The sequence below is a fragment of the Pelophylax lessonae genome (assembly GCF_965119305.1).
Source record: "Pelophylax lessonae genome assembly, chromosome: 4".
NCBI classification, from domain to species: Eukaryota; Metazoa; Chordata; class Amphibia; order Anura; family Ranidae; genus Pelophylax; species Pelophylax lessonae.
The window spans coordinates 245,688,797-245,703,385 of NC_138771.1; the positions used below are offsets into that span (position 1 = coordinate 245,688,797).

The window sequence follows — 14,589 nt, forward strand, 5'->3', positions numbered from 1 at the left end:
GAGGCCAACCTGGACACTTCGAGGGACCAGATTCCCTGAACAGACAATCCACGAGAACCCCCTCCTCACCCGGATAGACTGACATCCGTGGTAACAGACCATAAATCGAAAAAGGAGGGACTTCCCCGGAGAAGCATCAGGGGCGGAAGCCACCATATCATTGACCCCCTGGGCACCAGGCTCAGCTGAATCGGATTTGTCCAGGGAAATGTGATTAGTGTTCCACTCGAGAAGGGTGTCCTGCTGGAGGATGCTCATGTCTAACGAGCGAAAAGGACCGCCACGAAGGGCGACACCAGCAGTCCCAGAACACACATACCGGCCCGAAGGGACGACCATTTGCTGGGCAGCAACAGCAGATTGCAGTCCGAAGCTCGTGGAGTGCGTTCGAAGGAAGAAACACCCTGGCTAAGTCCCCGCTGTCACAACAGCGCCAGAACCAGAGCCAACCACATATGTGAAGACCTGAGGAGCAGAAGCGAGACCAAAGGTGAACAAATAGATAATGGGCCACTCCCACTGCAAAGAGCAGAAAAAACGGTGTCCTGCGCATAGAGGATGTGAAGCCAGGCATCATTGACAGCCATGGAGGCCAGAAAGGCCAATGCAGGGAGGCCAACACCATGTGATGGATTCCATCATGAAACTTTGAACCAGCACGAACCAGTTCTCAAAGGGGACCCCCGGGGGCCCCCCCTCGTGCCTACTCACGGATCGATCGGCAGATGGGCCTGAAAAGCACAGGTAGCAACCCCCCCGCACGATCGTTTGGGCGTCACCGGCGGCGCACCCCCCCACCCCCATCTGCGGCCTGTAACCCAGATTCAGCCCCTTGGAGTCACCTCCCAACAACCACACTAGTGAGGTGGGAGAGGGGGGAGATAGGTGGGGGTGCGTAACAGACAGAAGGGAACCCGGGATTGTGGGGGTCCGACCATCCCAGGGAGGGGCCCGCGTCCACCCCAAAACCCGTCCGTCAGGGGGAGAGGGGGGGGGGGGGGACAGTTTACTCACCATACCGGAACAGAGCGGGCGCCACTCCAGACAAAACCCCTCGCCTCCCAGTGGGGGGGGGGGATGTCGGCCAGAGGGGATGCTGCGACTCGGTCGCATGCAACTCGGCAGGACGTTTAACCCGCGGGCAAGTCCCCGTCCAGTGGGACTATGTCGCGGCCGACCCAGCCTGGAGCTAGGGCCTGCACGCGCTCGTAGGCCGGCTGGGGTGACCACTGGATCTCAACATCCAGCCCGTCGCCCAGATCCGGCATAATTGCTTGTAGATCTCACAGGAACAATCCGGAGAAAAAAAATAGCTAAACAAAAATTATCTAAAAAAAGGCTTGCCAGGACCAGAGATCCCAGCAAGGAACTTGGGTCCTTACTCCTGACTAGGCAGAAAAAAAACTGGCATCCTATAGCAGGAAATGAAGGGGTATACCCCCTGGGACTGCCCATAGGCGTAGCCAGAACTTTTTTTCTGCCTAGTGTCCTACTCCTGTAGGGGGCAGTATAACCCTACTGATATTAGTCAAGTAGTCTGCGTCTGTCAATGAGCGACAGAGAAATGTACCTTTTCAATCATTGGTACTGTGCAAAAAGGAAACCTCAGCATCAGTTGCTTAAGCAGACATTCGGCCTGTGTGTACTGGAGTCGGGCCAGCTTCTGTCGAAGTCGAAGGGGCATGACCAAAAAAGGTCTGCTGATCGGCTCCCGATCATCGTTCGCAGCCAATATACAGAGATGGAATAAAACATTATAAAATTACCTGTCTACCCACAGTCTTTTCTTCATCTTTTAAAAGTCTAGAATTTTTAAAGCTTATAAGAGCGGACAGAAAACAGGGGACGGAGAGCTGAAATTACGCTCTGCAGAGCTCAGTAAGGAAAGTTCTGAGAGCTGATTGGAAAGAATGGTAACCCGCCCTTCACACAGAACACTGGAACAGAGCTGAGGCTGCCAATCACAGGCTGTATGTTGAAGGTCCCTCCTGTGTCACTTTTTTCTCCTGGTATCAGAAAAACTTGGCAGAAGTGACTCATGCGAATAGAGGAATGAGGCAGCAGGCAGAAATCACACTTAGCACTCTGGATTGAGGCAAGTATGCACTATAGAGGAATAGCCACTGTTCATATTATAGGTCTGAGGTTTACAACCACTTAGAAAAAAAAAAAAAAAAAAAATCTGCCCCCATCCCCTCCCAAGCAGGCTAATGGCATAACATGCTAGTACGCATTGCATGCTAGCACATTATGACTGATTTTGCTTGTCAAACGTATCCCTTCAGCAGCGCGCTGCAAAAGCTGCCAGGGCTTCCATCTTCACCCAGTCTTCCTTCCAGGTACGCAGGCTCCGGCCATTCGCACAGGAGCTATGATCGTGGCACAGCACTATATTGAGGGTATATTCAGTTTGAATGCAGATGTTAATATCTCAGGTTTAGGAAATATTCATTGTACGCCAAGGGGACAGAGGTGTATGCTTCTCAGCTGGTCCTTTTCAGTTTGTACCATTACTACAACATCGCTATTGAGTTTTGATATACTAGACCAGTCATGGATGGGGGAGGTTTGGGCTGCTCCCTCCCACCTGTCTCCCATCCATCTATTAGCAGCCATGTGCTTCCATTGTGGAGACACTCAAATTAGAAAGTGTTAGGACTGCAGGTAACACAGGATGCCGTGTAGTGGCCCTGCAGCTTACACATGCGTTTTCAAATGCGTGTCAACTGTTCTTTATTTAGATCTTGAGACAGGTCTACTTGGTTGGTGGCAGACTGGAGGGCGAGTACATTAGACTGGGAGCTGGCTGGCTTCCATGCACCTCTTTTAATCCTTTTCAACTTTCGTTTTTTCTGATACAGGGATGGAGACGCTGGGCATTACCTGCTGGTGTCCCACATAGCATACATTGCTTTATTATAATGTACCTAGGTAAAAGTGACCAAACTGAGTTTACAACGGCATTAACCACTTGGCCTGCGGAAGGTTTTACCCCCTTCACGATCAGGTCATTTTTTTTATTCAGCACAGCACTACTTTAATTGGCAATGGCGCAATCATTCAACACTGTACTCAAATTAAATTATTTTTTTTCATACAGTATTCTCTACTCGGTTACAAAACACATCCAATGAAATCAAATTTCTTCATTAATTTAGGACAAAATGTATTCTGGCTCATGTGTATATTAATTAGTTTATGTGAAAGTTATAGCATCTACAAACCATAATTTATACAGTATATTTGAAAATGTATCAATCTTGACAGCCTTCATTTCTGAAAATGCCAGAACCATACAAATACCACCCAAATTACCACTTTTTGGAAAGTGGACACTCAAAAGGTATTATGTACGAGGCATGGGAAATTTTTTTAAGTTTTTTTTTCTTTTTACACTTTTTAGTAAATGAAGACATTAACATCCACCCCCCCCCCCCCCCCACACAAACTGTCACCAGTGCAGAACAGAGTAATCCTCACTAGTGTGATGGTGGTCAGGGATATGGTGGTCAGGGATACTAACTGGTGACAGTATGTAAGTAATAATAAAAAAATATATATTTTTTTTCTTTAACACTTTCATTGCTTATAACAGTGACAATCACGGTTATAAACAATATCGTTTTAGCGGTCATGAATTGCTTTAATTTAGGACAGCTTGTTCGGTGAGGTCTACAGCGAATCACATGGTACAGGGTGATACGATTGGCCCAGGTACCATGTCATAGCTGTGGGCCAAGCACAGCATCACAATAGCAAGAAAAACAGTCATGAATAAAAGGCATTCATGACCATTCTGTTGACATTTTAATCATGTGTTTGCCATCATCATTCACAGCGATCACATAATACCCCAGGAGCTCACAGCGGCCAGGTACTGAGCTTCGTGGTCCGCTGTGTCCTCCAGACATAGCAGTCAGGGGATTGCACCGCTGCATGACCCCGTACCAGTACACTGCTGAGCCAGCAGCTACCGCCCTGCCGCAGTAAATATTACCTGCAGGAATTTTGGGATTCTTGGAGACCTAGCATCAGTCTGCTAAATTTGCTGGGTTGGCCAGTGCTGAACATTAGTAATTTGAATTTTTGCCACATGCAGGATATATACCATCGAGTGGAATGATTTCAAATAACTTTGCGACATCCACTTTTTGAGGGCATAGAGAACTCTGTCTTGGCATGATGACACCACAAACTATTAGCAAAGAGAACACCAGTCCCTATATATCTGAATTTTAAATAAGTTCCAACTGCATACTGCCTAAAGAGGGTATAACCATTGGCACCTTATCTGGAACACCTAAAGCTAAATGTATTAATTAAATGTAAGATGGTATAAACATGATGTTTGTACTTTTTCAACTTATCTGAAGGCACTCCTTGTATGTAGAATTTAAATTTTTGCCTTGTCTACCATGTTGAAAATGTCAACATAAGTCCATGGGATGTATTTATTTATAAATTTCACAGCACACCAGCATTTTTAGATAACCCATTAGCTTAGGCATTAAAACCAACCAAAATCTTACCTTGGTGCATCCACCAACTGGATCTATTTTATACACGGTTTGAAAAGGTTTGCGGTCAACAGGGCAAGAGGAGGAAGTCTTAAAAGAGAAAAAAAAATAATTACTTAAGATAAAAAAATAAATAGCAAAAAAAAAAAAAAAAAAACCGCATACAAAATATTTCAAATAAATAAAAACACAAGAATCACACCAAATATAAAAACAAAGCCTTCTAATTAATGTGCACGCTGAATTTAGGATCTTGAAATGTCTAATATAGACTAAACAAAATGCTAGATATGTTTTTAACCACTTAAGCCCCGGAGGATTTTCCTGCTAAACGATCAGGGGGTATTTTGCGATTCGGCACTGCATGACTTTAACGGACAATTGCGCGGTCGTGCGACGCTGTACCTAAACGAATTTGACGTCCTTTTTTTCCCCACAAACAGAGCTTTCTTTTGGTGGTATTTGATCACCCGTGCGATTTTTACTTTTTGCGCTATAAACAAAAAAAGAGCGTACATTTTGCAAAAATAACAATATTTTTCAAATTTTTTTATATGAAATTCCCCCCAAAAAAAATGTAAAAATCAAAATTTAACATTTTCGGCCAATTTGTTTTATGCTACCTATGTTTGGTAAAAAAAAAAAAAAAAAAAAAAAAATCGCAAAAAGCGTATTTTGATTGGTTTGCGCAAAAGTTATCGCGTTTACTAAACAAAGGGAAAGATTTTTGTTATTTTTGTTGTTTTTTTTTTTAACGTGTAATGGCGGCGATCTGCGATTTTTTTTGCGGTACTGTGACATTGCGGCGGACAGATCGGACCCTTGACTGACATTTTTGACACTTTTGGGGTTACCAGTGACATTTCTACAGTAATCAGTGCTATACATATGCACTGTTACTGTAAAAATACACTGGTAGTGAAGGGGTTAACTTTATTTGGGAGGGAGGGGCTGTGTGTATCCCTAGGGGCGTGCTTTCTACTGTGATTGGCTGTGGCTGTGGCTTGAGCTGTAAGGACACTGATCAACGGATCTACATACTAGATCCGTGTGATCAGTGTCTTTACAGCGAGGAGAATGACAGGTGGCTTGTTTACACAAGCTGGCTGACATTCTCCCTCTCCCCCGCCGATCGCCGAGTGACCGGCGGACATCGGGTCCGCTGGTCAAACGCGCGGGGGGGTCCGTGACCGCGCGGGAGCGCGCCTCCGCGGGCGCGCGCTCGCTCCCCAAAGCCTCACAGGCGAGCGACGTAGACCTACGTCACTCTGCCTGTGAGGGGCTGACTGCCGCAGTAAATATACTGTGAGCAGTCGGCAAGCGGTTAATAGCCTTGGTGACAAATGTATTTGCTCTTATAAAACGATGTTTTATAAAAGAATGACCCTGAAACAAAGACGACTTTAAAAGTCGGGTACACACCTTTTTTTTCTTTAGCCAATGGCAAAAAAAAATTAAAAATGATTCCAGCATCCACACAAATTTCCCCATGTTTTAGTGCCTAATAAATGCTGCAAATACTTGTTGATCATGCGATACCATGTGATCCTGAGCTTTTAACTTTTTACCACGTTAAACACAGATGGCGGATACTTGTTTTTACTGCCCCCTAACTGCTGACCTATAATGTGCAAAGGTGGCCGAAGGCGTACCAAAAATCATACAGCGAATAGTTTTAGGTAGGCAGTACCGCCACTAAATGCAAACCATTCCAGTGGATGGCAGTATCACCTCCTGAATGCTTGGCAGCCACATTGATCAGATTTCTCTTACATGGCAAAAACACAAACCTGGACTGCCAAGGGATAAAAATAACTCTAGATTACCATTTTATAAATCTCTTTATTCAACTACAGCCCTACCTTCCAGAAATTTAAAGACTTGTATTGTCCTGGGGTAAGCTGGGAAAGCTGATCTTACTACACTAGTTGAAAAGGGCTCCATTGGATGCTAAACAGGAGGAGTTCTACCTCCCTTCTCCCTACTTTCCTTCCCCGTGGCAAATATACATATGTTCAACAGATATACTAAATGTGTTTTTTCAGCCATGTCGGACAGTTCCGACAACAAAGCTTGGGATTCACTACAAAGGCATGGCTGTACGCTCATTAATGTTAGCTGCTGAATGGATTGCCAGCAGAATAACAGGTATTTTTCTGTATTTGCAGCAATTTAGGTAATTCTAGTAAATCTTTACATTCTGATATCAGAAGTCTGTGTTCAAACAAAGTATGTGGCAAGGCACTTCACAGGTTAATGTATGACCTCTGCTTGTAGTCTGAGAACTGACACCTGTGCAGAAGTATATTCCACAATCTCTAGGTCTCTCAGTTTTGCACTACAGGTACAGTAATTAGTATGGTTGAGCGAACACGGACTGTATTGTTCGGGATCGTACCGGACTTTTGGGTGTTCGGTACCCAGACATTTTACTGTAAGTTCGGGATACAGTCCGTTCAGTAATTTATTTCATGTTTTGGCGCTGTTTTAATGGCACAGTTTCAACAGCTGCAGAGCAGCCAATCAACAAGCGTTTAACTAGTGTGGCCTTAGAAGCCATCACAGCCATGCCTACTAATGGCATGGCTGTGATTGGCCAGTGCAGCATGTGACCCAGCCTCTATATAAGCTGGAGTCACATAGCGCCGCACGTCACTCTGCTCTGACTACTGTAGGGAGAGGTTCCTGATGCTGCTGAGGGAGAGATAGGAGATTATTGTAGGGGCAGGCTGGAGATTGCTTTCAGGGAAAGAATAGGAAGAATCTTCTTTAAATCAGACAGCGATCTACATCGATTTTATTGTGTGGGGGTGCAGTGCACAATCTTTTTGCCCCGACCTGAGCCCAGTGAGGAGGTGGGAGAAAAAAAAAAAAAAACTTATCAGTCGGTTAGGTGGGCGGCGGTCATGTAATGCAAGCTCAGTGCATATGTGTCTGCTTAATCCGGATTTAAAAAAAAAAAAAAAAAAAAAAAAAAACTTTTCCTTCACATTTTACTGTGACTGAGTGCCGGTTCACACTATATCGTGTGCGGCGATCGCATGTAATATCGGAGCGCATTGCTCCTTCATTACATGCGATCGGATGTGCAGTGCGAATTCAGCCATACACTTTGTATGGCTAAATTCGCACTGCACCCGCACAAAAGTCGCACATGACCCTTTTTTTCAGCCGCATCAGGATCGGATCGCACAGTGGTTCACACTTGTGCGATCCGATCCTGTGCGAACTGTCAGAACGCACTGCGATATGCGATCAAACTGGGGGTGTCGTTAACATTTAATTGACAACCCCTGCGTATCGCATATGGCAGTGTGAACTGCCAGATGTGCGTTTACGCTGCGGGAACAGGCTGCAAATTCGCAGCCTTCCCACATCGCACAAGTGTGACCCGGCACTTACAGCGTTTAGACACTGCTGTTCTAATCTGCTATTCAAAAAGCACAAATTTAAGGGGCACATTTTTCAGTTTTTCATTCATACTTTACTGCGACACTGATGTACAGCGTTTAGACACTGCTGTTCTAATCTGCTATTCAAAAAGCACCAATTAAAAGGGGACAATTATTTTTCAGTTTCCACATCCACCGCCACCTCAACCTCCTACTCCACATATGGGCCTCGTCCTCCTAGATCAGTGATGGCAAACCTTTGAGCCCGAGTGCCCAAACTGCAACACAAAACCAGCTTATCTATTTCAAAGTGCCAGTGGGTTAATACATGGGGGTGGGAAGGTGATATTACCTCCTAGCCACCTGTCAACTGCCTTTCCGACTATTAATCCACCACAGATTGCTTCTAAGAGGGACAGAAAGGGCTGCTGCATATGCAAATGCACCCCAAAGCCCCCCTCCTTGCTTACTTCTACATGACCTCCTCTGCTCACTATTGCACCCCCACAAAGCTGCTGACCTCTGCACACTGCCTCTTTGCCTACCTTTGCACCCCATCCTACTGCTCACCTTTGCACTCCAAATAGTTAACCCCCCCCCTCCTGCTGACCCAGTATTACAGAAACCTGAATGCTGTACCTGATGGAACATCCAGCATTGCAGTGGCAAGTAGGACTCTCAAGCCTGTCTGTTCACAGCCACTTCTCTGGCACCATTCAGGAGATAAAGGTGGGTGGGAACTGGGGGAGGGGGCGGAATTTGCATATGAATGCCGCGCTATTTATATATAAATAGTGCTGTATACATGGGAATGTCATGCTATTTACACATGAATACTTTCCTATTTTTTTATGAATCACACTGTAGCAGCACTGGGCAGAAATAGTAAAGGGCTCAGGGACGGGAGGAAAATTACAGGATGCTGCACTGTCTCTCCTTCCAGCATCTAAAAGCTGGCAGGAGAAGAAGCTGTCCTTCAGCTGCTGGAAGGAGAGACACAGTGCAGCGTCCTGTAATTTTTCTTCCATCCTGCTACACCGTTCCCCCTGTGTACCCCCGTCGCTGGCCCTGAGCAGAGTATCTAATAAGTGGGAGGGCAATTGCTGAGACCATAAACAAACAGCAGCAGGCTGCAGGTGAGACCAGCCTATTGGAATCTTACCTGGCTCTGGCGTCCATTGTCGATGTGACTTCATCTAACCCGCCAGCACCACCTTGTCTCGACCAAGCCCATCCCAGATACATCATCCCCTGGCCCATGGGAGATGTAGTTTTATGGGAGGGGGAGTGCAGTGTGAAGGAAATACACCTAGTATAGGATGTCCGATCAGTGTGCGCTCTTCTTCCTCGTGTGCCCACAGAGAAAGCTCTGCGTGTCAGCTGTGGCACGCGTGCCATAAGTTCGCCACCACTGTCCTAGATCAAGATAATTCTTTTTATATTTTTATGTTTTTTATGTTATTTTAAGTTATTTCCCTATCCATTTGTTTGCAGAGCACTTGCCATGCTCTTAAGAAGATTTTGCTGCCATTTGCAGCCCTCTAGCCCCTTCCATGTTTTTTTTAGAGCCATTTTAGTGCTCAAAAGTTCGGGACACCATTGACTTCAATGGGGTTCGGAATTGGGGTAAAGTTCGGGTCACGAACCCAGACTTTTTCTTCAAGTTCGGCTAAACCCGCCGAACCCGGACATTCAGGTGTTCGCTCAACTCTAGTAATTAGATCTCATGGACACAAACAGGAAGAGCATTCACAATGAGATGCGGTTCATGACATTAGCACTCCCACATTTGTGATTTAACAGAGGAAAACATGAGGCATAGACTGAACAGAATCTAACAGTCCCTTAAGCCAATAGGAAAAAAAAGCTAGATGTTAGAATGCATAGACATAGGGTAATTGATTAGCCATAACACTACAAACTGCACCCACAACACATGAGCCCATTATTACAAGGTAAAGCAAACAAAACACAGGAACTTTACCCAAAACTTAGTTAACCACTTACCGCAAAGTGACATAGGGCTACGTCGGCAAACTTTGCGGGGTTATACCGGGATGATGCCTCTAGCAAGAGGCACCATCCCAGTACCGTGGTTTAGAGCCAACGGTCGGCTTTCCGTCGGTAACGACCGATGCGGCTCAGGAGCCGCTCAATCGTTACCCGGGTGAGCGGGAGGGGACGTTCCCGCCACCTTCCGTGACTTTGTACGGGCCTCCTGTCCCACCGGGAGACCCGAGCACCCAGCCGGCACGTCCGACGGCTGGATGGAGTCCCGATCTAAGCCGGAAGCGGCTTCGATCGGGTCTCCGATGACGTAACCCGGAGGCGGCGTCCATGACGTCACTTCCGGGTTACTCTGCGGCAAAAGGCGGCAGATTTAAAAAACGGCTGTATGCAAAAACTGAATTTTTGTAAAATCTTACCGTAAAATTCCTTTCTCTGACTCCTCCGACAGTCGCCGCCCCTTCCCAAGTCTTCACCAATGGGTATTGACCTTTGCTCCGCAGGAGTAGCTAGGCAACAAGATTTGTTAATAACAAAAGCTTTTAGCATAGACACACCCCTAGGGGCTGTCCCCTTAGTCAATACCTCCCTGCACCAGCATTCCCAATTGAGTTTGGTAGCATAGCAGTAAGAGTACACAAAAACCTCAAAAGAGGGGCGGGGGGGGCGGCGACTGTCGGAGGACTCCGAGAAAGGAATTTTACGGTAAGATTTTACAAAAATTTAGTTTTCTCTTACGTCCTCCGACAGTCGCCGCCCCTTCCCAAGTCTTCACCAATGGGACGTCCCAAAGCAGTGTAGACCTGAGGGGTGGGAGACGCAGCCGCAGAAAAGCAACGCAGTACCCACATCAGAGAAAGGAACCTTACACACCGTAAGAGAACCAACTGGTCAACAGGAAAACGTGCTCAACAGGAGCAACAACCCAGGAAAAAACAAGTAACCCAGGGGCAAAACAGCCAAAGACCCAAAAACAAGGGTCCCTAAGGCACTGCCGCACTGAGAACTTTACGGCCAAAGGAGGCATCGGCCGATGCCTGAACATCCACCTTATAGAACTTTGAGAAGGTGTGAACGGACGACCAAGTCGCCGCCTTACACACCTGGGCCACAGAAGCCTGATGCCGGAAAGCCCAAGACGTACTCAAAGACCTGGTAGAGTGCGCCTTCACAGGGAAGGGAGGGACCTTCCCTTTCAAGGCATAGGCCTGCACAATGGTTTGTCTAATCCATTTGGCGATAGTCGCAGCCGACGCCGCCATGCCCTTCAGAGGTCCCTCACGAAGGGCAAAGAGGGAATCCGCCTTGCGAAAAGGCTTAGTGGACGACAGGTAAACCCTGATCGCCCGGACAACATCCAATGAATGTAAGGCAACCTCCTCAGGATGCTTTGGCTTCGCGCAGAGCGAAGGCAAGACAATTTCCTCATTAAGGTGAAAATCCGATATCACTTTCGGCAGAAAGGACGGGATAGGTCGCAGGACCACCTTATCCTTGTGGATCACCAAGTAGGGAGAGCTGCAGGACAAAAGCGGCCAGCTCCGACACCCTGCGAGCCGAAGTGATCGCCACCAAAAAGGCCACCTTTTTGGACAACAGAGGCAACGAGATCTCCCTGATCTTCTCAAAGGGAGCATGTTTGCAACGCGGACAGAACCAGGTTCAAGTCCCACGGAGGCAAAGGCTCCCTCCGCGGAGGGGCCAAATGGCGCACCCCTTGAACAAAAGTGCGAATCAACGAGTTTGACGCCACAGGGCGCTGAAAAAGGACGGCCAGTGCAGAAATCTGGCCTTTAAATTGTGGCCAACACCAAACACTGGTCCACTCCAGTTTGGAGGAAAGCCAACACTCTGGACACCGAGTACGAGCGAGGGGAAAACCCCCTGGACTCACACCAGGCAAAGTATGCTTTCCAAGTACGGTAGTAAATCTTTCCCGACGAGGCTTTTCTAGCCTTGATCAAAGTGGGAATGACCTCAGGGGAGAGACCTCTGTCCTTCAGGACCTGGCTTTCAACAGCCAGGCCGTTAAAGCCAGCGACTGTAAAGCAGGATGGAATATCGGCCCTTGAGACAGGAGGTCTTCTCGAAGCGGCAGACGCCACGGAGCGTCGACTGCCATATTTACGAGGTCTGCGTACCAAGACCGGCGAGGCCAGTCCGGTGGCACCAGAATCACCGTGTGCGGTTCCGAGGCTAACCTGCGAAGGAGCCTGGACAGCAGCTGAATCGGTGGAAAGGCATACATCAGACGATACTGATGCCAGGGCGCCACTAACGCGTCTGAGGCGTCTGAGGATCGCGTGACCTTGCCACGAACCTTTCCACCTTGTTGTTTAGACGAGACGCGAACAGGTCCACATCTGGGGAACCCCACTTCGCGCACAACATCTGGAAGACATCCGGGTGAAGGGACCATTCTCCCTGGTCCAGGGTCTGGCGACTCAGATAATCCGCCTGCCAGTTCTCCACCCCCGGAATGTGAACTGCCGTTAACGCCGGGACGTGCGTCTCGGCCCAAGACAGAATGTCGGCGACTTCCCGAGCCGCTCGGGCACTCCTGGTGCCCCCTTGGTGGTTGATGTAGGCCACCGCGGTGGAATTGTCCGTCTGAACCCGAACCGGACGGCCCTGAAGCCGTTCCGACCATTGCAGAAGGCAAAGCTTTATCGCTCGCAATTCCAGAATGTTGATCGGAAGGGAGGACTCCTTCTCCGACCATGTCCCCTGGGCGGACAGATTGCCCAGGACACCACCCCAGCCCGTGAGCTGGCATCCGTGGTGACCACTGTCCACAGCAAAGGACGAAAAGACTTGCCACCCGACACTGCCGGGGACTGGAGCCACCACAGAAGACTGTCTGGTGCGGTGGCTCAACGAGATCCGCAGATCCAAGGACTGCGGACGCCCGTCCCACTTCGCCAGAATCTCCGCCTGGAGACCCCGCGTGTGGAACTGGGCAAAGGGGATCGCCTCGAAGGCTGAGACCATCAACCCCAGACATCTCATGCATGTCCGGAGGGACGAGCTGTGGTAGGCCCCGAGGGCCCCAACCTCGTCCTGAAGCGTCCTGAGTTTGTCCTCCGGAAGGAAAACTTTCGCCTGTACAGAGTCCAGAATCATCCCCAGATAGGGAAGGCGAACCGAAGGACACAGTCGACTTCGGAAAGTTTATGGTCCAACCGAACTCTTGCAGAGTCTGCACCGTGGTGGACAGGTCGGCCATCAGGCTCTGGCTGGCAGTTGACCGTATGAGGAGATCGTCCAGATACCCCAAGACCGCAATACCCTGTGCCCGCAACAGGGCCAGGACCGGCGCCAGCACCTTGGTAAAAACCCGCGGAGCCGGAGCGAGACCGAAAGGTAACGCCACAAATTGGTAGTGTTCCTCCGCAATGGCGAATCGAAGGTACCGTTGATGACCCTCGAAGATGGGGATGTGTAGGTACGCATCCTTCAGATCGATGGAGGCCATGAACTCCCCCGGACTCAGGGCAGCCACCACCGAGCGCAGGGATTCCATGCGGAACTTGCGCACCCGCACAAAGCGGTTCAGAGCTTTCAAATCCAGAATCGGACGCACCTTGCCCTCCTTTCTGGGCACAGTGAACAGACTGGAGTAAAACCCCTGAAACCTGTCCCGATGAGGCACCGGGACCACCACTCCTTGGGTCCACAGGTCCCGCACCGCTAGGTGCAGATCCTGCAAACGCTCCGGAGACAGCTGAAGATTTGAGGGAAAAAATCTGCCCGCCGGCCGAGAGAGAAATTCGATCTTGTAACCAGATCGAACGATTTCCTGAACCCATCTGTCCTGAATGCGGATCAGCCAAGGTTGGAGGAAACCGCGCAGACGTCCCCCCACCCCAGAAACGGGTGAGGGCGTCCCTTCAGGCGGAACTAGCGTGGGTAGTGGAACCGAACTGACCAGATTTTTGCTTACCCGCCCACGGCTTCTTCTGGGAGCCTTGGCCCTTGAAGGGCTTGCCCTTGGATTGTGACCGAAAGGCACGAAAGGACCCCTGGGAGGGCCTAAACGAGGGGTTCCGTTTGCCACGGAAAGACTTGTGCTTGGGATTCTGGGGTAAGAAAGTACTCTTGCCCCCAGTAACACCCTTAATCAGAGTATCCAAAGCCTCGCCGAAGAGGCGAGATCCCACGTAGGGAAAATCCGCCAACGTCTTGCGAGAAGATTGGTCCACAGACCAATTCTTCAGCCAAATCAGGCGACGGTTGAGCACCGCCACGCCAGACAGACGTGCAGCCAAAGGAGCCAAATTCAAGTCCGCATCACACAAGTACATGACGCCTTGATGGATTTGATCCACCATTGCCAATGTGGTGGGCGGAGCCGAAGCAGCTACCAGGGTGCGCCTGAGCACCTTTGTCCAATCGGCAACCGCCTGGGCCGCCATAACCGAAGCAAAAAACTGAATTTTTGTAAAATCTTACCTGTAAAATTCCTTTCTCTGAGTCCTCCGACAGTCGCCGCCTCTTCATATTCGTCACATATGGGGTATTAGACTTTGCTCCGAAGGAGTAGCTAGGCAACAGAATATGTTAACAATAAAGCTTTAACATATCCCACCCTCAAGGGGTGGTCCCCTCAGTCAATACCCTTCTACTTCCTGCAACCATATCTCAGTTTTAGTGGAATAGCAGTAGAGTATACA

At 48.7% G+C, this 14,589-nt stretch overlaps 1 protein-coding gene across 1 annotated transcript in view; it reads right to left on the reverse strand.

Moving 5' to 3' along the window:
- Window positions 1–14,589, reverse strand: part of SCAF11 (SR-related CTD associated factor 11) — a 438,302-nt gene that overhangs the window by 349,703 nt on the left and 74,010 nt on the right. Inside the window, exon 4 of the mRNA XM_082256718.1 lies at window positions 4,530–4,607. Coding sequence (XP_082112844.1) covers window positions 4,530–4,607 — 78 coding nt within the window. The remainder of the gene's footprint in view (window positions 1–4,529; window positions 4,608–14,589) is intronic.